This window comes from Panthera uncia, assembly GCF_023721935.1.
Source record: "Panthera uncia isolate 11264 chromosome C1 unlocalized genomic scaffold, Puncia_PCG_1.0 HiC_scaffold_4, whole genome shotgun sequence".
NCBI classification, from domain to species: Eukaryota; Metazoa; Chordata; class Mammalia; order Carnivora; family Felidae; genus Panthera; species Panthera uncia.
In genome coordinates this window covers 27,309,962-27,336,111 of record NW_026057585.1, presented here as the reverse complement: position 1 = coordinate 27,336,111, position 26,150 = coordinate 27,309,962, and the positions used below count along the sequence as shown (strand labels likewise).

General features: G+C 36.6%; 1 protein-coding gene across 1 annotated transcript in view; it reads right to left on the bottom strand.

Moving 5' to 3' along the window:
• The window catches only part of DIPK1A (divergent protein kinase domain 1A), a 107,028-nt gene that overhangs the window by 1,776 nt on the left and 79,102 nt on the right, over positions 1 to 26,150 (bottom strand). The window contains exons 3-4 of the mRNA XM_049618460.1: positions 6,104 to 6,211; positions 1,203 to 1,379 (exon numbers count right to left, since the gene is read on the bottom strand). Of these exons, the coding sequence (XP_049474417.1) occupies positions 1,203 to 1,379; positions 6,104 to 6,211 (285 nt within the window). The remainder of the gene's footprint in view (positions 1 to 1,202; positions 1,380 to 6,103; positions 6,212 to 26,150) is intronic.

The following is a 26,150-nucleotide window of genomic DNA, read 5'->3' as shown; positions in this document are numbered from 1 at the left end:
ATTACTATGCTAAGTAATGATCTTATTACTGAATCTCCATAAAGGAACTTAATACATCTCCAAATATAATGCTTACTAAGTGAATAAGTATGTTTTATATAATTATAGTAAAACCCACTTCATTAAGTATATATTTTTTTAAGAAATGGCCACCCTAGCTTCCATTAGCCCCTTGGGCCCTATAGATAAATACAGTTATCCAAGACACTAAGTATTAGTTTTGTCTTATTTATACATTGACTTGCAAAATTGCAGTGTAATGTGCTCATATCCAAAGTTATAATGTGGGTCAATGGAAAATTATTTTCTCCTATTTTGTAGTTAAATACATTAATAGAACTATTTTGTTCAAGTTATATCATTCCAATGATGAAGGTTAAAAAGTATTGGGGCTCCCGGCTGGCTCAGTTGGAGGGGTGTGCAGCTCTTGATCTTGGGGTTGTGAGTTCAAGTCCCATGTTGGGTGTTTATTAAATAAAAATTAAAAAAAAAAAAGTATTTCCCCATGAAGATTCTTGGGATAAATAGTCTGAAACTGTAAACTGTTCAAAGAAAAGAAAGATTTTTTAAAAAACTTATTTATTTTGAGAGAAAGAGGAAGTGTGAGTAGGGGAGGGGCAGAGGCAGGGGGAGAGAATGCCAAGCAGGCTCCACACTCTCAGCGTAGAGCCCGATGTGGGGCTAGAACCCATGAACTGCAAGATTGTGACCTGAGCCAAAACCACTAGTCGAATGTTTAACTAAGTCAACCAGTAACCCCAGAAAAAAAAGATTTTGAGTGAAAATATGACAGCAATAAAAAGAGATTCTTTCCAAAATTGTAACTATTTTTATCTTTTAATATATTTAATCTTTGTATGAATATTTCTTTAAATCTTTGAGAAATAATTTGCAATCAGGGTATGTATACTAATTTTATCCCCTCCCCCATCTTTAATAATGTATACCAGTTACAGTGTCAAACTATAGAGCAGCTCATCAATTTAATGAATTCCCCTTTCATATCTGGATATTTTTAGCTATCATAAATAATGTTAATATAAACATCTTCCACACATTTTGTTTGAATTATTTCCTCAAGATGGAGACCTTGATATAGGTTAAAGAATACCAACATTTTTGTGGCTTAGGATGAGGTCTTACCAACTCTTCCAGAAGAATATACTGCCTCACACTAACAACATGTGAATGGATATACTTACTTTAAAGAGACTGTAGACCATTTCTTTGAATTTCTGTACAGTTGTTCCCCTAGTTGGCTTATCAAATAGCACTATTTCTTTCCTTGGTTCCAATTCAGTCCCAAAATCAAGATGAAGTGCTTGTTCCATTTGACATTTCACAACACCTGGTAGATTACCCCAAATCCCTAAATACATCTATATGAAAAAAGAATGACAAATTATTCTTTAGGCTAAGTAGAAAATTTTACCACTGTATTTTTAGTGTCCTCTTCTTATAAAAACACACAAAGTAACAAAACATTAGGATTGAGCTTTTGTCCATAACTTTTTTAGGTTATAAAAGCTATGCGTGCTTAAATACATATATTTTTTACCATGATGAATTTTATTTTTTCCAGTTTTTAAATTGTGGCAAAATATTAAAAACATAAAATTTACAATCTTAACCACTTTGGTATTACATTCACAATGTTGTGCAGCCATCACCACCATCCATCTGCAGAACTCTTCATCTCATAAAAGTTAAACTCTATACTCATTAAATAATAACTCCCTGCTCCCCCTCCTCACCCACCCCAGCCTCTGACATCACCATTCTATTTTCTGTCTTTACAGTTTTAACTAATCTAAGTATCTCCTATAAATGGAACAATACAAAACTTGTCTTTTTGTGACTGGCTTATTTCACTTAGCATAATGTCCTCAAGATTCATCCATGTATTAGCATGTATCAGAATTTCTTCCTTTTTAAAGCTAATAACCCATATGTATATACCACATTTTGCATTTCTGTTCACCTGCTGATAGACACTTGAGTGCTTCCTCATTGTAGCTACTGTGAATAATGCTGATATGAACATTGTTGTACAGATATCTTTTATAAAGACTCTGCTTTCAATTTGTTAAGGTATATACCCAGAGGTGAAATTGCTGGATCATAAAATCATTCTATGTTTAATATTTTGAGGAATTGCTATATTGCTTTTTGCAATGGCTGTGCCATATCACATTCCCACCAATAGTGCACAAGGGTTCCCAATTTCTCTCCATCCTTACCAACCCTTGTCAATTTCCATTTTTTGGATAGTAGCCATCCTAATGGGTGTGAAGTGGTATCTCATTGTGATTTTGATTTGCATTTCCCTAAGATCAAGTGATGCTGAGCATCTTTTCATGTACTTATTGGCCATTTGTGTATCTTTTTTTTTTTTTTTTTTTTTAAGAAATGCCTATTCAAGTCCTTCGTACATTTTTAAATATGGTTGTTTTGTTGTTGTTGAGTTTTAGAAGTTCTCTATATATTCTGGATATTAACGTCTTATCAGATACATGATTTGCAAATGTTTTCTCTCATTCTGTGGATTTGCTTTTTACTCTATTGATATTCTTTTGATGCACAAAATTAAAACAAAAAAAATTTTTTTTTAACGTTTATTTATTTTTGAGACAGAGAGAGACAGAGCATGAACGGGGGAGGGTCAGAGAGAGAGGGAGACACAGAATCTGAAACAGGCTCCAGGCTCTGAGCAGTCAGCACAGAGCCCGACGCGGGGCTCGAACTCACATACCGTGAGATCGTGACCTGAGCCGAAGTCGGACGCTTAACCGACTGAGCCACCCAGGCGCCCCAAAACAAAATTTTTTTAAACATTTATTTATTTTTGAGAGACAGAGAGAGACAAAGCATGAGTGGGGGAAGGGCAGAGAGAGAGGGAGACACAGAATCTGAAGCAGGCTCCAGGCTCAGCACAGACCCTGATGCAGGGCTCAAACTCACAAACCATGAGATCATGACCTGAGCCAAAGTCGGATGCTTAACCAACTGAGCCACCCAGGCGCCCTTTGATGCACAAAATTTTAAATTTTTCTGAAGTACAATTTGTCTCTTTTTCTTTTGTTGCCTGTGCCTTTGGTGTCAGAGCCAAGGAATCATTGCCAAATCCAATGTCATGAAGCTTTTGCCCTATATTTAAAAAAATTTTTTAATGTTTATTTATTCATTTTTGAGACAGGGCAGGGGGAAGGGCAGAGAGACAGGGAGAGAGAATCCCAAGCCGGCTCTGTGCTGTGAGTGCAGAGCCTGACACAGGGCCGAACTCACAAATTACGAGATCATGACCTGAGGTAAAATCAAGAGTCGGACACTTAACAGACTGAGCCACCCAGGTGCCCCTGCCCTATATTTTTTCTAAGAGTTTTATGGTTTCAGTTCTTACATTTTAGTCTTTAATATGTTTTGACTTAATTTTTGCATATGGCATTGAGGTAAGGGTCCAACTTCATTCTTTTGCATGTGGATATCCAGTTTTCCCAGCACCATTTGTTGAAAAGACTCCTTTCTCTATTGAATGGTCATAGCACTCTTGTCAAAAATTACTTGATCAGATATGTGGGTGCTTATTTCTAGGCTCTCTACTCTATTGATCTATATGTCTATCTTTATTCCAGTAAACATTGTTTTGATTACTGTAGCTGTGTAGTATTTTTTTAATGTTTGTTTATTTTTTAATTTTTGACAGCAAGTGAGTGGGGAAGGGACACAGAGAGAGGATCTGAATCAGGCTCTGTGCTGACAGCAGAGAGCATGATGCAGGGCTCGAACTCATGGACTGTGAGATCTTGACCTGAGCCAAAGCTGGACGCTTAACCGACTGAGCCGCCCAGGCACCCCTTTATATAGTAAGTTTTGAAATCAGGAAATATGAATCCTCCAGCTCTGTAGTTCTTTTTCAAGACTGTTTTGCTATTTGGGGTTATTTGAGATTCCTTTTTAATTTTGGGGTGGGTTTTTCGATTTCTGCAAAAAATGTCATCAGGATTTTGAAAGAGATTAACAATACTAAGTCTTTCAATTCATGAACATGGGATATGTTTCCATTTGTTTATGTCTTTAATTCTTTCAACAATGCTTTGAAGTTATCATTGTACAAGTCCTTTACCTCCTTGGTTATGTTAATTCCTAGGTACTTTATTCTTTTTGATGCTATTGTAAATGGTTTTCTTAATTTCCTTTGTGGATTGTTCATTGTTAGTGTATAGAAATACAACTGGTTTTTATGTGTTGACTTTGCTTCCTGCTACTTTGCTGAATTAATTTATTAGCTTAACAATTTTTTTCTATATAAAAGGTTTTTCTACCAAAACAAGATTTTTTATATAAAAGATCATGTCATCTGCATACATAAATAATTTTACTTTTTCCTTTCTAATTTGGATGCCTTTTAAAATTTCTCTTACTTGTCTGTTTGGCTAGAACTTCCAGTACTGTTTTGAATACAGGTGGCAACAGTGGGCATTCTTGCCTTGTTCCTGAATTTAAAGGAAAAGCTTTCAGACTTTCACCATCAAGTATGAAATTAGCTGTGGATTTTTCATATATGGATTTTATTATGTTGTAGTTGCCTTCTAATTCCTGCTTTGTTGAGTATTTTTATCATGAAAGGGTACTGAATTTTGTCAAATACTTTTTTCCTGCATCAACTGAGATGATCCCAGGGTTTTTTTCCCCTTGATTCTGTTAATCTAGTGTATTAAATTGATTGATTTTTGTATCTTGAACCATCCTTGCATTCCAGGAATAAATCCTATTTGGTCACAGTGTATGATCTTTTTATTACATTCATTTTGGTTGGGTAGTATTTTTTTTTTTTAATTTTTTTTAACGTTTACTTATTTTTGAGACAGAGAGAGACAGAGCATGAACGGGGGAGGGTCAGAGAGAGAGGGAGACACAGAATCTGAAGCAGGCTCCAGGCTCTGAGCTGTCAGCACAGAGCCTGACGCGGGGCTCGAACTCACGGACTGTGAGATCATGGCCTGAGCCAAAGTCGGACGCTTGACCGACTGAGCCACCCAGGCACCCCGGTTGGGTAGTATTTTGTTGAGGATATTGCATTAATGTTCACAAGGTCTGTAGATTTTCTGTAGTGTCTTTATCTGGCTTTGGTATCAGGGTAATGCTGGCCTCACAGAATGAGTTAGGAAGTATTCCCTCCTTTTCAATTTTTTGGGAAAGGTTGAGAAGCATTTAAATGTTTGGTAGAATTCACCAGTGAAGGCAACTCACCAGTGAAGGGTCAGGGCTGTTCTTGTTGGGAGACTTTTGATTACTAATTCAATCTCCTTCCTAGTTGTAGGTCTATTCAGATTTTCTATTTCTTGGTAGGCTTTCTGTTTCTAGGAATTTGTCCATTTCATCTAGGTTATTTAACCTGGTGTACAATTGTTTATAGTACTCATTTAATACGTTTTATTTCTATAGAATCAATAGTAATATCCCCATTTCAGTCTTGATTTTAGAAATTTGAGCCTTCTCTTTTCTTCTTAGACCATCTAGCTAAAGGTTTGTCAATTTTGTTGATATTTTCCAAGAAGCAACCTTTGGTTTCATTGATTTTTTTCTATTGTTTTTCTATTCTCCATTTCATTTCTCTCTCCTGTAATCTGTATTACTTATTTTTTTCTGCTAGCTTTGGGTTTAGTTTGTTCTTTTTCAAGTTCCTTAAGTTGTAAAGTTAGGTTGTTGATTTGAGATCTTTCTTGTTTCTTAATGTAAGCATTTATAGCTAGAAGTAAATTTTTTAAAGTCATATTACACAGAAAGATGAAAGGCAAAACTCCTCTGTTTCCATTTCCCTAATCCCATACCCCAGAATCAGTCACTATTAATTAATATAAGATCCATAATGGAAGTAATCTTATCTATCTCAATTACCACTATATTCCTAACAACTAAAGTGTCTGGAATATACTGGGAATAAAGGATTAATATCTATTGGATGAGTGAATCAAAGCATACAAAATTAAAGTATATAAAATTTCCTAAAGCTCTGGTTCAAGAATTCTTTTAATAATACGTTAATTTAAGGTAAAAGTAGAGTGCACTATCAGTCTGGAATGTTTATTCATAATGTCCATACCTGATTGTTGGGCTTGGTGGATAAGCATTTCCCAAAGTAAAGAGTCTCTGTAACACAAAGGCTATTACATGCCGGTCCATCAATAACTCCAGTCTTGTACTTGTCACACTAAAAACCAGGAAACAAACACAGTAGTTAATGAAAAATGTTTATAAGAGGAAACATAATAAAGACACTGTAAAGAGATATCTATATTCTTTAAGATGTAGTTCTATGATGAAAAGAACTCAGGCTCTGGATTTGGACAGATTTGAACTTGAATCCAGAGCTTTGCTCTTACTTGCTATATGATGAGGAGAGATCTTGTTGGGACTATATTGTGCAAAAAACTGGAAGCTATTTTTCGCACTTAACAGGGTCTGAGGTGGTATGCTACCTGCTCTAAGATTATAGGCACTCTTAAAAAATGGTTCTAATTTTAAAATAAAAAATTAAAGTACCAAAATATTTTATGGGGTGCCTGGGTGACTCAGTCGGTTAAGCATCCAATTCTTGACTTTGGCTCAGGTCATGGTTTGTGAGTTTGAGCCCCATTTGGGCTCTGCGCTGACAGTATGGAGACTGCTTGGGATTCTGTCTGCCTGTCTCTCTCTCTTTCTCCCTCTGCCTCCCTCCTGTCCCTCCCTCACCCCTCAAAATAAATAAACGTTTAAAAATAAAAATGCCAAAATATTTTACAATAACAAAATAAAATTAGCTCATGATGTCATCTTGTCATCCTTGAGATCACCCAAAAACAAGAAAATAAGGAAAATAAACACAAACTCCATATTTAATAAGATAAGGTACCAAGGTAACCCTAAGGCACAATTAATGAGGATGGCCTACCAAATTCAATGAAAATTATACCAGAGTCCAGAGTATGTTGAGATTAAATAACTGCTGTGATTTTACTTCTCAAAGTTGGCATAGAACCAAACAGATGGTACACTTGAGGGGCAGAACCACCACCCTGACTTACAATGAAAGTTTAAGGGAGCACAAGTTGTGGGAACTTTCAAGGACTCTATTTGCCATCATGAAGTAAGAGGACAAGGCAGTGCTGAATGATAAATTCCTTAAAAATGTTACCTATGTTGGAGGCAGTCTGTTAATGAAATGGGTTGAGGGAAAGTATATTATGAGCATCTGCTGGGGAGATAACATTAGCTAAACCAATCTATGTGAATATTTTTGTCTCTATGTTTCTCTTTTTTTCTCTTTTTCTCACACACACACACACACACACACACACACACACACACACACACTCTGGACCATAGCAGCCTCATTACTAATACAATTCACTGCTCCAGTTGCTTCCTGTAAGTAACTGGTTGAGGAAGAACTCTTTTTGTTTAGTAACAAGTAATAACCAAGGAAACCAAGATCTACACAGCAAATCTACAAGAAAAAGGAGGAAATGAAATGAAATGAAATGTTATAAAAATAAATTTTCCAGAAATACGTTGCCATGAAGCAGATCAAGCATACGGCTGTGAATTCAAAGGACTTAATGAAACCGTTCAAAAAATAAGACCTCAAAGCAGAAATGATGATGAGATAACAGAAGGAATTGTGAAATAAGCTAGCAGAACTCAGGAAGGAAGAAAAGGAAAAGATCCTAAAAATTAAAGCCATATTATAAATGGGGCGGAAGAAGAAGGAAGACAAGGATAACAACACAGTTAGACTTAAACGAGGGCTAGGTAAGAAAAGTGAGAAAAAGGAAATGGAAATTTAAAAAGAACTAAAAAGAATTTGAGGCAAAATTATGGATACAGAAGATAAAGGATATCCAGCATGTCCACCTGAAGGAGAATGGAACAAGTGGAAAAGAAAAAATATTCAAAGTAGAATTCAAGGCAACTTCGTGTAAGTGAAAGCACACTTCACAGACTGAAAGAACACACAATGTTCCAAGAAAACCGACACAGAATGACCCTTCTGACATATCCCACTGAATTTTACTAGACTTCAAAAATAAATAATCCTTTGAGCATTCAGGCAAAAAGATCAAGGCATCTTTAAAGGGAAATAAATGAGATTGGCCTCAGATTTCTCCACAGCCACATCAATGTTAGATAATGGTTCAATGCCAGCAAAGTCTGAGAAAGGAAGCGTGACTTGCCTTTTCATTTGTGAAAGGGGATATGAATAATACACGTAATAGTTGACTTATAGCATTATTATGAAGGAGGCGCCTGGCTCAGTCTGTACAGCATACAACTCTTGATCTCATGGTGATTTCAAGCCCCACATTGGGCATAGAGCTTACTTAAAAAAATAAAAATAAAATTATAGCATTATTATGAGGTAAAATGATATTATAATGAATACAGATCACCTGTGATTTTAATAAGTGCTCAATAGTAGGTACTATTATTTTACATACTAAACTTCCTTTCAAGTAAAAGGCATCAAATGTTTTTGAACATAAAAGGTTTAGAAATTATAACTCCCATTAGTGTCTCTCTTTTTTTTTAAGGTTTATTTATTTATTTATTTTGAGAGAGAGAGAGAGAGAGAGAGAGAGAAGAGGAGGAGCAGAGGGAAAATCTGAAGTAGGCTCCATGGGAGCCCAAGGACTTGAACCCATGAACTGCAAGATCATGACCTGAGCTGAAATCAAGAGTTGGATGCCTAACCGACTGAACCACCCAGGTGCCCCTGCCATTAGTGTCTCTTAACTACTTGAGAATGGATTTTAGGCAACCAAGAGATGAACAGAGAACCTGAACATGGTAGTCAGTTGAAATATAGAACTGGGATTAAAACAAAACTGGAAATCTACTTCATAATAATTAATGCAATATCTTATAATTACTAGATGCTCATTATGTGTCAGGCACTGTTCTAGTGCTATACTTTCATTCATTATCATGAAAACAAACCTGTGAGGTAGAACCTATTGTTATATCCATTGTAAAAACAAGGAAACAAATAAATATCTGTTAAGCAATCTGCTCAAGGTCACACACCTAAAAATGATAAAGTCAAGATTCCAACTTAGGCAGTCTGGTTCCAGAGCTCATTCTCTTAATAACTATTTTATATATTACTCAGAATGTTTATATTACAAACTATACCAGCAAAAGTTATAAAATTAACAAAAACTAAGAAGGGAAGATGTAGGAAGATGGAAGGTGGCAAAAGGATGTTGATTTCTTTATCTTTAAGTTTTTAAAAATGATTATTTATTATTGAGAGACAGAGAGAGAGAGACAGAGCATGAGCATGGGAGGGGCAGAGACAGAGGGAGACACAGAATCCGAAGCAGGCTCCTGTCTCTGAGCTGTCGGCACAGAGCCTGACGCTGGGCTTGAACTCACAAACTGCGAGATCATGACCTGAGCTGAAGTCGGACGCCCAACTGACTGAGCCACCCAGCGCCCCTCTTTATTTTTAATATTCAAGGTCAAAGATAACATTTATATCTTATAAATCAATTAACAGATATAGAGGTACATTCAAAAGTATACCAATGATCACTAAAAGAACTAATAACAATAATATATTGATTAAAATTAGGCGGAGTAAAGGAGATGAGATGAATGGAATTATAATTTGGTCACTGCTCATAAGAAGTAGATTTAGTCTAAAGAAATAGAGGATAGGGGTTCCTGGGTGGCTTAGTCGGTTAATTGTCCAACTCTTGATTTTGGCTTAGGTCATGATCTCACTGTTGGGATCAAGCCCTGCATTGGGCTCTGCGCTGATGGCATGGAGCCTGCTTGGGATTCTCTCTCTCCCTTTCTCTGCCCCTCCACGGCTCACGTGTGCCTGTGTGAGCATTCTCTCTCTCTCTCTCTCTCTGTCTCTCGCTCTCTCTCAAATAAACTTAAAAAAAAATAAAGTATGTTTTTAAAAGTTATAAAATAAAGACAAACATTAGAAGAGCTAAAAACAGAATACAGACCTTCATAATCAGAAGGAAAATGCATAAAACAAAGAAATATACACCATCTAGAGAAAGATACAAACCAAATGAATCCTTAAAAACAGAAAGTAGGTCATAAAATGTGATACAGAACTAAGTCATATCTATAAATGTCAACAGGATAATCTCATCTACTGAAATAAAAATATCTTCAGAAACCAGTGTCAAAAAAGTTGAAAATAAAAGATAAAAGATAGTACAGGTATATCAGGAAAATGCAAGGAAAACATAATTAAATCACAATCTTATACCAGACAAGGTTGATGTCAGAGGTTAAGAAAGCATTAAATAAGGCAAAAAAAAAAAAAAAAAAAAAAAAAAAAAGGTTAAAAAAACAAAAAAAAAAAAAAAAAAAAAAAAAAAAAAAAAAAGGCTCTTTACAATGATCAAACATACAATCCACAATGAAGATATTACAGTCATGAGTTTCTATAAGGCAAATAAAGTATTAAAATTTATTAAGCAAAATCTGTAAGAAATAAAAAAAGAAATAAACAAAGACATTAGAGCCTAATTGACTTCTCTTAGTCCATGACAGATAAGGTGTATGAAAAAAAGGACATAAAAGAATTAGAAAGCCTGAATAATAAAGTAGATCTAATTGCTGTGAGAACAGACTTTTCAAATGTCCATGGAACATTTACAAAATTAGACCAAGGGGCGCCTGGGTGGCTCAATTGGTTAAGAGCCCGACTCTTGGTTTCTACTCAGGTCATGATGTCACGGTTGGTGGGATCAAGCCCTGAGTTGGGCTCTGCTGACAGTGCGGAGCCTGCTTGGGATTCTCTCTCTCCCTCCCTCTCTCTGTCTCTCCCCTGCTCGCATGCTCTCTCTTTCTCAAAATAAATAATAAATAAACATTAAAAAAACACAAAATTAGATGAAAATCTTAATACATTCCACACAGTAGATATGGCAGAAACAGTGTTCTCTAATCACAATATGATAAAACTTGAAATTAATAAAACATCTATCTATACATAATTAAATGTTCTTTATTTTATTTTTTTTAAATGTTTATTTATTTGGAGACAGAGAGAGGGACGTGGAGAGGGGCAAAGAAATGGGAGAAGGAGAATGAACTGAAACTAAGAGTTGGATGCTAACCAACTGAGCTACCCATGTGCCACTAAAGGTTCTTTTAATTCTTGAGAATCAAAGAGAAAGTTCAAATTGAAAATTTAAGTGTCTAGAAAATAACAATAATTTTTTAAAAAATCAGAAACTAAAAATAAAACTAATGATAAAATTAAAGAACAATTTAGAGTAGAATTTGAAGTCTTAATTATGTTAACAAACAGCAAAGAACAAAACAAATGAATTAAAAATTCAAGAAATTGGAAAAAAAAATTAATCCAAAGAAAGCAGAAAGAAGGAATTAACCAATTAAAATAACAATAGAAGGCTATGGTATATTCCTATAGTTGTAAGAATTCCTCTGACCTTCATCTCCCAATCTCTGCTTTAGATCTCTTGCTCTTTTCTGGTTTCTGCAATTACCTTTTGATGGTTCTCTGTGTCTGTCTGGTTCCCTCAGTCTGATGACATGATGTGGCTCACAGATCAGTCTTGCCCAGCTCTGGTTCTTGATATATTGCAACCTACTAGAAGGCCAACCCTGGGCTTCTCTTGTGTGGGATAGGGACTGAGGATAATTTCTTGAACCTTTCATTTTGGGGGCTTAAATTTTTCATTGATCCCAAGGAAAAAGCCAAAGCACAGTCAAGTCTGGTAAGTACTCAATGCTTGAAGAGGTCAGCACAGGTTCCTCAGACTTGCCTCCTGGGCCCCCCTACCAATACTTTCTAGTTTGCTGGGAGGATAAGGATAGCCCTGACAGGGATGGAGTGCTCTGCCTATGTGTAGAGTTAAACGCCAACACCTGGGGGCTGTTGCCCTTCAGCTGTCACTACCAGAGAAGCTCCTGGATAAGCCTCCACCATGCTTGCTTTCTCCTTCAGACCTGGCTGTAACCAAGAAGATGAGGTTTCACTTTCATAGGAGGAGCAGAGCAATCTAGTTCCTACACCCCAGTTTGGGGAGGATCACATGGGAGATGCTTGATACTTCCTTCCCTAGGTCAACCTCTGGGGATTTTTAGGGAATGCAGAACCATCTGTTTGGTATAAACATTATCTGCTTGTAGCAGATGGCCAGCAATTTCACTGGCATATGTCTTTACTAAGGCGAAGATGGTGGGAGTTCTGAGGCCTTACTCAGGAGATGCAGCAAAACCTCCTATGGTTACAGGTTAGAGTTTCTAATGAATTTAGATCACATAGACCACATCCTCTGATCACAAAGAAATAAGAAATCAACAACAAAAATAATGTAAGCATAAACAGACATGTTTGGAAACTAAAAAGCACATTCCTATTTTGTGGATTAAAGAAAAAACCACAATGGAAATGCAGAATATTTAGAACGAACAACAACAAACGTATACATATTAAAACTTGTAAGATGCAGCTAAAAGAGTTCTTAGAGGGAAATTTATGGCTTTAAATGCAATGATGAAAAAAGATAAGAAACTGAATATAAATAGTAAGCATTCAACTAAAGAGGCTTAAAAAAGACCCCAACAATAACAGAGTAAACCTCCAAAAGAAGAAGAAAAAAAAGCAGAAGTTAATAAAAAAAAAAGAAAAAGATCAATAATAGCAACAGTTCTCAAACTTTAGCAAAGGAGATAAACCTTTAACAAGACTGATCATGAAAAAAAGAGGCACAAATAAGGATTATTAGGAAAGAAAAGGGTAGGGATAGTGAATAATATAAATACATGGCAATACATTTGAAATGAACAGTTTTTTTTAGAAAAATAGAGACAATAGAAAAGATGCAAGAAGAAACAGAAAATCTGAATAAGACTGGTAAACATTAAAAAAAAATTGAACCCATAATGAAAAATCTTTCCCTCCAAAAGTCTCAGCTCAAAGTACAGTCTAGGAGGACCTCAAGGTGCCATTTAGGATGTAGTACTGTTTCTAAGTGGAAAATGGTTAACAACACAAATGTCCATCAACAGGAGAATGGCTGAATAAAATGAGGTGTATTCATACAGTGAAAGACTATAGAGTAATTAAAATGAAAGAACTCAGTAATTAGCTCAGTAATTAACTCAAAAGAACTCAGTACTTAAAATGAAAGAACATGGAAAAATGTTGAAAACATAATGTCAAGTGGAAAAAGTTACAAAATGATAGGTGCAGTTTAATATCACTAATTAAAGTTTAGAAACATACAGGGCTCCTGAGTGGCTCAGTTGACTGAGTGTCCAACTCTTGATTTTACTCAGGTCATGATCCCAAGGTTGTGTAATCAAGCCCTGCGTTGGGCTCTGTGCTGAGCATGAAGCCTGCTTAAGATGCTCTGTCTCTGTCTCTCTCTGTCTCTGTCTCTCTCTCCCTCTGTCATTCTCCTCCACTCATGTTCTCTCTCTCTCTTAAAAAAAAAAGTTTAGAAACATGCAACGCAATACTATATATTGTTTATGTCCCTGTACACATATACTGAAAGTATAGAATATGATGGTAAGGACTCACAGCAAATTCAAGATGGTGGTTACCCCTAGGGAGGAGGAAGGAGAATATCAGGAAGGATAGAGAGCTTCAATTGGATCTGTGATGCTTTTCCCTTTTAAAAATGAAGCAAATATGGCAAAAGGTTTGTTAGGTAGATGGTAGCTCCATAGGTATTTGTCATATTGTTTTCTGTATTTCAGCATTATTCTAATAGCTTTTTGTGTATAACTCTTTAATCCTCACAACCTCCCAATAAAATAGATGTTACCATCATTTATCTCCATTTTATTAATAAATAAATTAAGGCAACAGAGGTTAAGGAATTTGCAGAGCAGGTTAGTGGTAGTGCTAGAATCTGAAGCGAGATAGTTTGCCTCCAGAGCCGTGCTTTTAATTAGTGATTGAGGTAAAAGAACCAGAATGACTTAATCTTGGAGAGAAACATGTAGAGCAGATTTAATAATGGCTGGGTCAGATGTCCATCCACACTGTTCCTGCCAAAGGGCTCTGGTCACATTCATTCCCTCTGCATAAGCAACTCAAAGTAGGGCCAGAACTTCCATCTTTGTTTCCTTAGGACTTTGCACAATGCCTGACACATAGTCAAATGTGTATAAAAAGCACTTGCTGAACAAATGAATAAATGAACTGTGTTCTTGGTTTTCATGCAGAAATAGCACATTCTGTTGTGAAGAGCTTCTGGAACAGGACTTAAAGGACTTAAAGGATCAAATGTCCTGAGATTTGGCTCCTGAATCTTGAGGAACACTCGATTCATAACCTGCTCCAGGTCAAGATTTAAATGTGGCCCTTTCCACAACATTATTGCCAATGAATAATCTTGAGACTGTATATTTCCTTCCTGATACTATATTCTTCCTCCCTTCCTTCTTTATATTCCCAGATCTAACATCATTTATGTTCATGTTATCTTCCCTGGTGGAAAGGCAGAGACAAAGTCATATTCATCTTTGAACCTCCCCTTTTTCTCTAGCATACAGAAGAGAGTTTAGTATTTTAAGTATTCAGTAAATGTTTATTAAATCACCACGATAAGGAGCACCTGGGTGGCTCAGTTAGTTAAGTGTCAGACTTTGGCTCAGGTCATGATCTCATGGTTTGTGGGTTCGAGCTCTACATCGGGCTCTGTGCTGCAGCTCAGAGTCTGGAGCCTACTTCAGATTCTGTGTCTCCTCTCTTTCTGCCCCTCCCCAGCTTGTGCTCTCTCTCTCAAAAATTTATATATATATATATATATATATATATATATATATATATATATACATATATATATAAAACGATGATAAAAAACATAATGGTTTTGATTTCAAAACCTCACTGAAGATAAAATTAGTAATTTTCTATAATCCATTCAACATTAAAAAAAAAGAATAAATCAGTATCTTACTGGTAAACTGTTAAGCAGTGAAGACAAGTCTGACATTCTGCTATAAGAATCAGATTCTTGTTTTGAGCAAAGGCCTCAAGCCAACCCTGCATCAAAGAGGTAGTCACAGACAACAGGCTCTTCAACTTGTGGCTTCTATCACAAACCAAAAGCAAATTTCCCACAAGCTTATATGAAAAGATTGGTTGGCCACATACTGTTTTGTTTGTTTTTCAGGCATGGTCATACACACAACCTATAATCACTGTCAGCAATCTGATCTCCTAACTAAAAAGATACAGATTATAAAGGAGTTCAACTTCACAATAGGATACTCAGCAAAAAACATTAAAGGTTTTTCCAGTTCTAAGATTTTATTACTATGAGGATTCTCCCATACTCTGCCTTTGCTTGCACATACCTAATTGTACCGGAAGATGGCACTCCTCAGTTAAATTTTACAAAACTCATTGGTGCTGAAGGAATAATTTCATGAACTGTGGAAACTACCTCAAGGGGTGATAACAACAAATAGATGTATAAGTACCAGGTCTTAAATCATTTTCTAAGATACATGTTATAAAAATGTATTTTAGACAATCTTACAATTTCTCTTTAGGACAAAACAGCAGAGTTGGTCTCTTAACCAGTGCCTGAAAATTCTCCAAGTCTAGTCAGTGCGCTCTCCAATATCTATATCAGCTATTTTTAATCTTCACCACTCTCTGCACTCTCGCTGTATCTCCAGCCTCTCTCCTTTCCCCTCTTCCTGAATTCTTTCTCTCAACCATTAATTGTGCTTATCATAGACTCTCTTTTCCTCTCCCTACATGTATGCATATGCACACACACACACACAAACACACACACACAAGAACCCTCTCAACTCTTTCCTTCCCTTCTGTTATAACATCTGTAATATACTTTAAAATTATTCAGTGTACACAGTGTGATATTTTTGTTTTTAGTCCAGGAATGTATAGGAGCTCCACAAGAGTCCCAGTCAGGTAATAAGGAAGCACATGCTCCAAGGTAATACATGCTTCTATTGTCCACATCTTGACTAAGATTGACCCATTTGGGGGATTTTATTAATTACCAAATTAGGATCATATTGGCGAAATTTTTAGCTTGTTAAATATCGTAGTGAATGAATGTTAGAAATGGACTATCTATGGTGAAATTGAAGGTATTTAAAATATTTGGATTGGCTAAAATATGAAATATTCCTTATCTTTTCATAATGGGGGTAAAAAGAAATACTTGGAGTTAACAGTTTTACAACAGAGATTCTCAAACTTTAGGGAGATTTAGATCTCTTGAAGTTTGTGTTAAAACACAGAAAGATGGGGGAGGGGGCGGCGCCTGGGTGGCTCAGTCGGTTAAGCATCCGACTTCCACTTAGGTCATGATCTCACAGTCCGTGAGTTCGAGCCCCGCATCCGGCTCTGTGTTGACAGCTCAGAGCTCGGAGCCTGGAGCCTGCTTTGGATTCTGTGTCTCCCTTTCTCCAACCCTCCCCCATTCATGCTCTGTCTCTCTCGGTCTCAAAAATAAATAAACATTAAAAAAACCTAAAACACAGAAAGATGGACCCAGATGTCAGTTTCTGACTCATTTAGTTCTCGGTGAGGCTGAAAATCTGCATTTGCAGCAAGTTTCCAAGAAGCGATACTAATGCTGCTGGTCAAAGAGACCACATTTTAAGAATCACTGGCTCAGAATTTCTAGTTGCCTGACGCTAATTATAAGGGTAACAGAAGCTTGTCTCTGGAGTATCATTGCTTCTGCTTTGAGTAAATCTTTCATGCAAATAGAATACTGAAAAGGACAGAATAAAAACTTTAATAAATTTACAGACTGATTATATTAAAAGTTTTGTGACTGCTTACAAATAAAAATGGGCTGAATAAATGCCTATATGTGTAGCAGAAATCACATCATTATAGGGGCACCTGGGTGGCTCAGTCGGTTAAGTGCTGACTTTGGCTCAGGTCATGATCTCACGGTCCGTGAGTTTGGGCCTCACGTTGGGCTCTGTGCTGACAGCCTGGAGCCTGCTTCAGATTTTATAATCCAGTAATATGGTGGTGCGGGAATAGTTAATACTCACCTGGAGCAAATATTTTCAGTAGCTACCCTTATCTTTCAAAACAGAATCTAAGGAGTGTGCATAACCAAACTGGATGAGGTCAATTTAAAACAATTTCTCAGCCAAAAGTTAGAAGCAACCCGAGGGTCCACTCATGGATGATGGATAAACAAATCGTGGTATATATGTACAACCTTAATATTATTCAACCTTAAAAAGTAAGGAAACTCTGAAACATGCTACAGTATGGAGGAACCCTAAAGATATTATACGAAGTGAAATAAGCCAGGCACAAAATGACAAGTACTGTGCGATTTCACTTTTATGAGGTATCTAAAGTAGACACACTCATGGAAATGGTGAGTAGAATGGTAGTTGCCAGGGGTTGGGGAGGAGGGAAAATGGGAAGTTCTTGTTTAATGGGTATAGAGTTTTAGGTTTGCAAGATGAAAATGTTTATGGAGACTGGTTTCACAGCCATGAATATACTTAACACTACTGAACTATACACTTAAAAATGGTTACAATGCACTGTGGAAAACAGTATGGAGGTTTTGTAAGAAATTAAAAATTGAACTACCATATGATTCAGCAATCTGACTTCTGGGTATATATACAAAGAAAATGAAATTATTGTCTCAAAGAGATACCTGTTCATGTTCATTGCAGCACTATTCACAACAGCCAGAGTATGGAAACAATCTAAGTAGGTTCACCTTGCTGGCTCAGTCTATAGAGCATGTGACTCTTGATCTTGGGGTCATAAGTTCAAGCACCACGTTGGGTGTAGAGATTACTTAAAAAAAAATTGAAAAACAAAAAAAGAAGAAGAACCTGTCTTATAAAAAAAATATTTGTCCAATGATGGACAAATAAAGAAAATGTGGGGGAGAGCGGTGTATGTATACATATATATACATATATATATATACACATATATATATACACACACACACATACATAGGTATACATACACAAATATGTATATATATATGCATAAATATATACATACACACATTTTATTAATTCATATATATACATATACACACACAACGAAATATTATTCAGCCTTTAAAAAATATGGAAATTCTATCAGTTGTGACAACATGGACGAATCTGGAAGGCATTATGCTAAGTGAAATAAGTCAGACAGAGAAAGACAAATACTGTATGGTATCACATATATGTAGAATTAAAAAAAAAAAAGTCAGGGTGCCTGGGTGGCTTAGTCAGTTGAGCATCCAGCTCTTGATTTCAGTTCAGGTCACGATTTCACAGCTGGTGAGATCCAACCCCAGGTCGGGCTTTGTGCTGACAGCACGGAGTCTGCTTGGGATTCTCTCTCCCTCTCTTTCTGACCCTCCCCTACTCTGTCTCTCTCTCAAAATAAACATTTTTTTTAAAAAAAGTCAAGATCCTAGAAACGAAGTAGGAAAGTGGTCACCATGGGCTGGGGGGTGTGGAAAATAGGGAGAGATTGGTAAAACAATACAAATGTTCAGTTAGATGATGATAAGGGTCTGAAGATCTAATGAATAACATGGTGGCTGTAGTTTATAATGCTGCATTGTATAAATGAAATCTGTTGAGATTAGGACTTAAATGTTTTCACCCCCCCCCCAAAAAAAAGGTAAATATGTGAAGTAATGGATGTGCTATTTAACTCAAGGGAGGGAATCCTTTCCGAATGTGTATGTATATCAAATCACTACATTGCACCCTTAAAAATCTTACAATTTTGTCAATTATACATCAGTAAAGCTGAAAAAAGGTAATGAAAAACAAACAAAAAAAATGATTAAGATGGTAAATGTTAGGGGCACCTGAATGGCTCAGTCAGTTAAGCATCCAATTCTCAATTTCAGCTCAGGTCATGATGTCACCATTAGTGAGACAGAGCCTGGAGTCAGGCTCAATGCTGACAGCTCTGAGCCTGCTTGGGGTTCTTTCTGTCCCTTTCTCTGCCCCTCCCCCATCAAAATAAATAAGTACACATTTAAAAATACAGTAAATGTTATGTTCTGTATACTTTACCACAATTTAAAAAAATTTAAACCAAATCAAAACTGACCGATTTCCCAGCACAGTTCCTAGAAACAGCAGTCTATACTTGCTGTCAACTCTTATTTCCTCTTATCCAAACTTAAGCTTTTATTCCCTATGTCACTGAAAGGTGCCATCACCCATGCATCTGAAGGAATAAACAGTGAGTTGTCTTAAACTTCTCCTTCTTCCCTGTTCCCCCCACATTCAATTGGTCACCAAGTGCTGGAAATCAAATTATTTCCTTAATATCTTTGAAACGATTTTCCCCCCTCCATTTCCACCACTAACGCCATGATTTAAATCCTGACTGCTTTGTCCCTGGATTACTACAACAAGCATAAAACTGGTCTCCCTTCCTGTGGCATCTCCTATCCAGCCCACCCTCTCTACCACAATTGGTGAAATTCTTCTGAAACATAAATCTGGCCACTTACTTCCCTGCTTAAAAACTTCTGTTGACTTTATACTGCCCTGAGGATGGAAGGCAAACTCCTCAATAGGATGTAAATGGTCTTTTATGATTTTGACTCTGCTATTGTGACCTCCGTAAATTGCTCCTCATACTCTGCTCTAGCCAGGCAGTTCCTGGAATGTAGCATTCTTTCCTATCTGAATGTAGCCGTGCACAAGCCTCCTCCTGCTTGCAATGCCTGATTCTTCAAAATTCAGCTAAGATATAACCTCTTCCAAGGAGTCTTCTGGGATGTTCTCCGACTTCCCAGTAAAATATCACAGGGGACATACTTATATTGAAAAAATATTAGTTGTTTATTGGCAATAGTTGGGATATACTTACACTCAAAAAAGAAACTCATTTTTAAGTTAAATTCAAATCTAACTGGGCATTCTGTTTTTGTGTTTGTCTGTCTTGCTAAATTTAGCAACCCTACTCCCAGTCTCAATTATGTGCTTCTTGTTTATTTTTCCATATCCTCTAGTAGTCTGTAAGCATCTTCAGGGAGGGGACATGTGTTATCTCTGTATCTCCCAGTTCTAGCAAATACTGGTAAGCATGTAACTAAAATATCATGGTGTTTATTGCTGGCTTGTTTCTTCTAAAAAATCTTTATTTTTGTAATCTCTACACCCAACATGGGGCTTGAACTCACAACCCCGAGATCAAGAGTAATTTGGTCCACCAACTGAGCCAGCCAGTTGCCCTGCTGGCTTGTTTCCTCTAAACTGGCTTTAACCCTTAGTCTCTTTATTGCTTCTCAGGAATTATGCTAATGGTAACAATACCACCTGTTTCAGGATTACAGTGACCATCACATGATATAAGAGAGCGCAGCATTAACACACGAAGGTCACCAGAAATGCTACTATAATCTAAACAGTAACATTACCCCTAGAATAGGGTTTATGTTTGTTAAAACTTGAAATACACTTGTTTAGTAAATATTTTTCTGTAAATTCACCAGGAAGAGATTGGTAATCTAACTCAAGTTGACATACAAGAAAATTATACTTTTCTTAAAAGGAAAAAATTACGCTTCTACTCTGAAGACAGTATGTTCCAAGTGGATTCATTCCATATATTTTAATTTTTTTTTTCAATGTTTTTTATTTATTTTTGGGACAGAGAGAGACAGAGCATGAACGGGGGAGGGGCAGAGAGAGAGGGAGACACAGAATCGGAAACAGGCTCCAGGCTCCGAGCCATCAGCCCAGAGCCCGACGCGGGGCTCGAACTCACGGACCGTGAGATCGTGACCTGGCTGAAGTCGGACGCTTAACCGACTGCGCCACCCAGGCGCCCCCCATATATTTTAAAAACAGAGGATAACAACACAAAATGAACCTCTAGAGTCATATAATAATTTATCCTAAGCAAATGCAAAGCTAAATGAAATCGTTATGTATCACTATCTAATTGAAAACATAGTTCTAAATATCCTTTCATATATGTTAAGCTAGTTGTTTTAAGCAACAAACCATTATTTCTAGAAATTAGATCTTTAAAGAGACTGTAATAAAATTCAGGGGCTCCTTATCTTTTATTGATTCCACCTTAAAGCACATGCTCAAGTAATACTCACAAAAGTTCACCAGCATGGCAGTGAGTGATTCCTCATTACTATGCAGATAGAACCTCAAAACCAACACTCTCCATCATTGAGGAATATGTCAGAAATACCAATATTAAACAGTGTTGTCCTGAAAATTACATGGAAGGAAAATTTCTCTCCCTGTCCTTACTCTTTTTTTCTTTTTTAAAGAAGGCAGAAAACTACACAAACAGTGAAAAATTCCTTTATGACTAGGCACCAAGTAGAACTTGCTGAAATAATGAGTGAATTAGTGATTTCTGTAATCAGAGAAAATGTACAATGAACTATACAACATATTCTAATTAGCTTGGTGGATAAAAGAAAAAAGCACAACTGGAAAAAAACAGATCCTTCCAAGAGCATCTAATTAGGGTGAGTTAGTGGTTGCCCCCTCAGTTTCAGAGAGAGCTGCCTTTAAACAAAGAAGAGCAGAACCGTTCTCAGTGCTTACAACGTCCACCAAGTTATCCTTGGCTTCTCCTGGTAAACCACCCCCACTGCGTTTTCTTCTCAAAGTTTTAAAAGCCTACTATTTAAAAGCCTGTTATGCAGTTCACTGGAATCAAGTTCTAAATAATGGATATAACAGTGGATAGTATCACACTATTACTAAAAACTGAACACAAGAAACTTTAATTCAAATTGCAAATCAATATACAATGTGTGAAATTAATTCCAGTTTTAGCTCCTAGCTTCCTGGAACCTTAGATAAGAAACACATTAACTTTATAACATCTTTTAATAAAAATTATCCACTGATTAGAGAAAACATCTCAGGTAAATAATACTAATGCTCTATACTGATTTCCAATGTTGAAATTATGAGAAATATACTTGATTACTAAATTAGACTAATTCACACATAGTATATAATTTATATGAAATACATATCTAATTTGTTCCACATTCTAGGTTTGTGTTTTAAATTTACTATGAAAAGACAAAAGAGGAAGATCTATTAATTTATGGGCAGCCAAACGGCCCAACAACCAAGGCTGTGGTTCAGTGGCTACTAATGCATGTTCTGGGAATTCTCAGATCTAATGTTAATCATCAAATTGCTCTTTGGGATAAAAGTACTAAAGCAAGCCTGATTTCTAATTACAAGGAGAAAGACATTCCTCAAGAACCCACCTAATTCTTTCTATTCTAGAAGGCCTACAGAAGTTTCTACATCCTCTATGAAGCCTTTCTCTACTATTCTACCCACAGAGATGTGTGTTCATTGAAGTCTTCTTTCTTTAAACTGGTGCAGTACAACTATCTCTGGTACAAACTAAATCATTTTATTATTTTATTTTTTAAAGGATTTACTTATTTATTTAAGTAATGTCTACACCCAATGTGGGGCTTGAACTCATAATGCTGGGATCAAGAGTCACACACTCCACCAACTGAGCCAGCCAGGTGCCTCCCAACTAAATCGTTTTAATCCAATCTGATGGTCTTTGGATGTATCAACTTGACCAGGCTACAGTCCCCAGTTAATGAAGCAAACAATAATCTAGGTGTTGCTGGGAAGGTATTTTGTAGATATAACTGAAGCCTGTGATCAATTGCTTTTAGGAGAGGTTATACCAGATAATCTGGGTGGGCCTGATTCAATTAGTTGAAAGACCTTTAGAGAATTATTGAGGCTCCTCTGATGAAGAAGAAATGCTGTCAGTGGACAGCAACTTCAACCCATGCCCAAGAAGTTCTGACAATCTACCCTATGGATTTCGGCCTCGTCTAGCCAGCTCCCACAACTGGGTAAGTCAATTCCTTGTAATAAATCTCTTTTTTAAAAAAACTGAGATATAACTGACATGTAACATTATCCTAGTTTAAGGTGTACCACAGAATGATTTGGTATTTGCATATACTGTGAAATAATCATCACAGTAATTCTAGTTACCATCCATTACCACACATAGTTAAACATTCTTTTTCTTGTGATAGTTTTTTTTTTTAAGTTTATTTATTTATGTTGAGAAAGAGAGAGAGGGGGCGCTGGGGAGGGGCAGAGAGACAGTGACAGAGGATCAGAGAGCCCAATGCAGGACTCAAACCCAGGAACTGTGAGATCATGACCTGAGCCAAAGTCTGACGCTTAACCAACTGAGCCACGTAGGAACCCCTAAACCTTTAAAAAATTTCTTTTTCAAAAAAAAAAATTAAAAAAAAAGGGGGTGCCTGGGTGGCTCAGTCGGTTGAGCGTCTGACTTCGGCTCAGGTCATGATCTCACAGTTCGTGGGTTCCAGCCCCGCATCAGGCTCTGTGCTGACCGCTTGCTCAGAGCCTGGAGCCTGCTTCAGATTCTGTGTCTCCTTCTCTCTCTGCTCCTCCCCCGCTCATGCTTTGTCTCACTCTGTTTCTTAAAAATAAATAAGTGTAAAAATTTTTTTTTTAATTTTTTTCTCTTTGAGAAAGAGAGAGAGAGAAAGAAAGAGAGAGCGCGCACGTGCGCACGCATATGAGTGGGGGAGAGGACAGAATCTTAAGCAGGCTCCACATTCAGCATGGAGCCCCACACACGGCTAGGTCCCATGACCCTGGGATCATGACCTGAGCTGTAATCAAGAGTTGGACACTCAACTGACTACGCCACCAAGGTGCCCCTTACTATATATTTCTTTGGGTTCTGCTTCTCTCCTTGAACCTTGATTGATATAACTGATCATATAATATGTGTGTGTGTGTGTGTGTGTGTGTGTGTGTGTGTGTGTGTGCGTGCTATCTTCCCAGTCAGATTCAAAGGCATAAACTTGAGAAAACAATACTAATGATGATTTACTGAGTACTGTGGGCCAGGCACAGTGTTAAGCCTTTCAATACATAAGCTCATTTTATCCTCACAATCACCTGATGAGACAACAGTATTACTAATCCCCACTTTACAGAGGTTAAGAAAAAGCTATCTAGCTAAGGAATGGCAAAGCTGGAACTCAAGCCTGAAGCTCATTTATTCCAATGCTTATGCTCTTAACCACTATAATAGCTATGACCTCTCATATACAAATGGAAAGAGAGAGGGAAAAAGATAAGTACATACAGAGAAGAAGAAAGCTGTGTAGGACAAGATAGACTGTGATTCTTAAATATAAATAAACTGCTTATCACATTCTATTGGTCACCTATGATATCTAACTTCTAAACAGTGATCTCAGCTTGGAAGCAATGCTCTGAATGGAACAGCCAGGGCAATCTTCTGGAGAAATTTCTGAATTACAATGTTATAGTTATAGCAATATCAAATATTAAGGTACTTGCCCTAGGCCAAATGGAATCAAGTCAAAGACTTGAGAACCTTCTCTATATTCAATAGATATGTTACAGTATCATTCAGTAATAGAAAGCCATTGTAACTGGTTCAGTTCTACTTTATGTCCATAAAATCTGTGATGTGGGTAGGGCAAGGCCAGGGTAGTTCTCCCACCTGTACAATGAATGAACTTAATAGCAAGTCAATGAAATGAAGTCACTTACTCGAAGTCATATAGTACACTACAAGAAAGAAGTCTGGTACTTTGACTCCAGCCTAGGATTTTCTCCAATAGACTAACATAATATGGTTGAACTACTTATAATCAAGAAGTTCCCAATACTTGATGAATTGTACCATCAATATCCAAGATTTTAAAATGTACAGGAAATGACTAGGGGCACTTGGCTGGCTCAGTCGGTTGAGTGTCTGACTTCAGCTCAGGTCATGATCTCATGGTTTGTGAGTTTGAGCCCCACAACTGGCTTGCTCCTGTCAGCCTTTCAGCACAGAGTCCACTTCAGATCCTCCTCTCTCTGCCCTTGCCCTGCTTGTGCTCTCCCCAAAAATAAATATTAAAAAACAAAAAATAAATAAAATGTACATGAAATGACTAAAGTAATGAGGCAGATTTTCATAAATTACTCATGAAATCAATCATATTTCCCAAGCTTGCTCCCTCTTGGGCATTTGCACTTATGGTCCTTTTTTTAAAAATGCTTTTTGCCCAGATATTCATGTAATTGCTTCCTTCTCATCAAGTTCTGATCAAAATGCCATCTTCTCAGGGAAGACTTTCCCAGTTACCCTAGTTAAGGTAGCATGCCCTAGCCATTCTCTACAAAATATTGCTATTATATCCTTTCTTATTACACTTCTTAGTCCCTAAAGTTGTTGTGTATTTTTGTTTTTATTATACATATTCCACTATACTGTAAGCTCCTTAAAACATGGACTCTATATCTTGCTTACCCTAAATCACCACACCTAGAATAATGACTGACATGTAGTAGGTGTTCAAAAAATATTTGTTAACTGATACTTCTTTTAAAATGGGTTTATTTTTATATGATTGTTATTGGATAGTAATTACCTTGAATATAAGTATTAAATGATTAAAAACAGGAAAAAAATAACTAGAGAAAATTTAGAAGTCAAACTGTCAATTTACACAGGGAAGGAAAGAACCCACATTGTTAAACTTAAGCAAGTAATGTTTGTAGGACTTCTTTGGGATCTTCTTGTCCAGAACTAGAGCACTCTGTATTTCTTTATAATCTTCCTTCACAAAGATGAAATAGAAGATTTTGGAGTAAATCTGTTCAGAGTTTATATACTACAAATCCTTTGGCAACCATGTTTTTGCTAAATGTGGTTTTGAGGTAATGTAGCTTTATATTTTTATAACCAAATTGAAAATTAGCCATCTTATTATATATTCTGGTTCAGTTCAGTCCATTTAAATAGGAGAACAGTCTATGCAGTAATACAGAGGGAGAGAGACAATCAGTTTAGACTCTACATTTCAAAACAGGAATTACCAGGACCAAAAAAAGTATGTGTGGATATTGCCAAAGGTTGTGAAAAGGCCAGACAATTACATATGCAAATACTGTAAAATTAAAACACAGAAGAAACAAATTTAAAAGGTATTACATTTCAAGCCAGTAAAGGCTGATTTAGACTCTAAAATGAGGTATAGTCTGTATAATTTGAAACTTACGTGAATATATATAGCTATAGGTTTTCCTTTAAACACCCCCCTTTTTTTATAATTTGCATA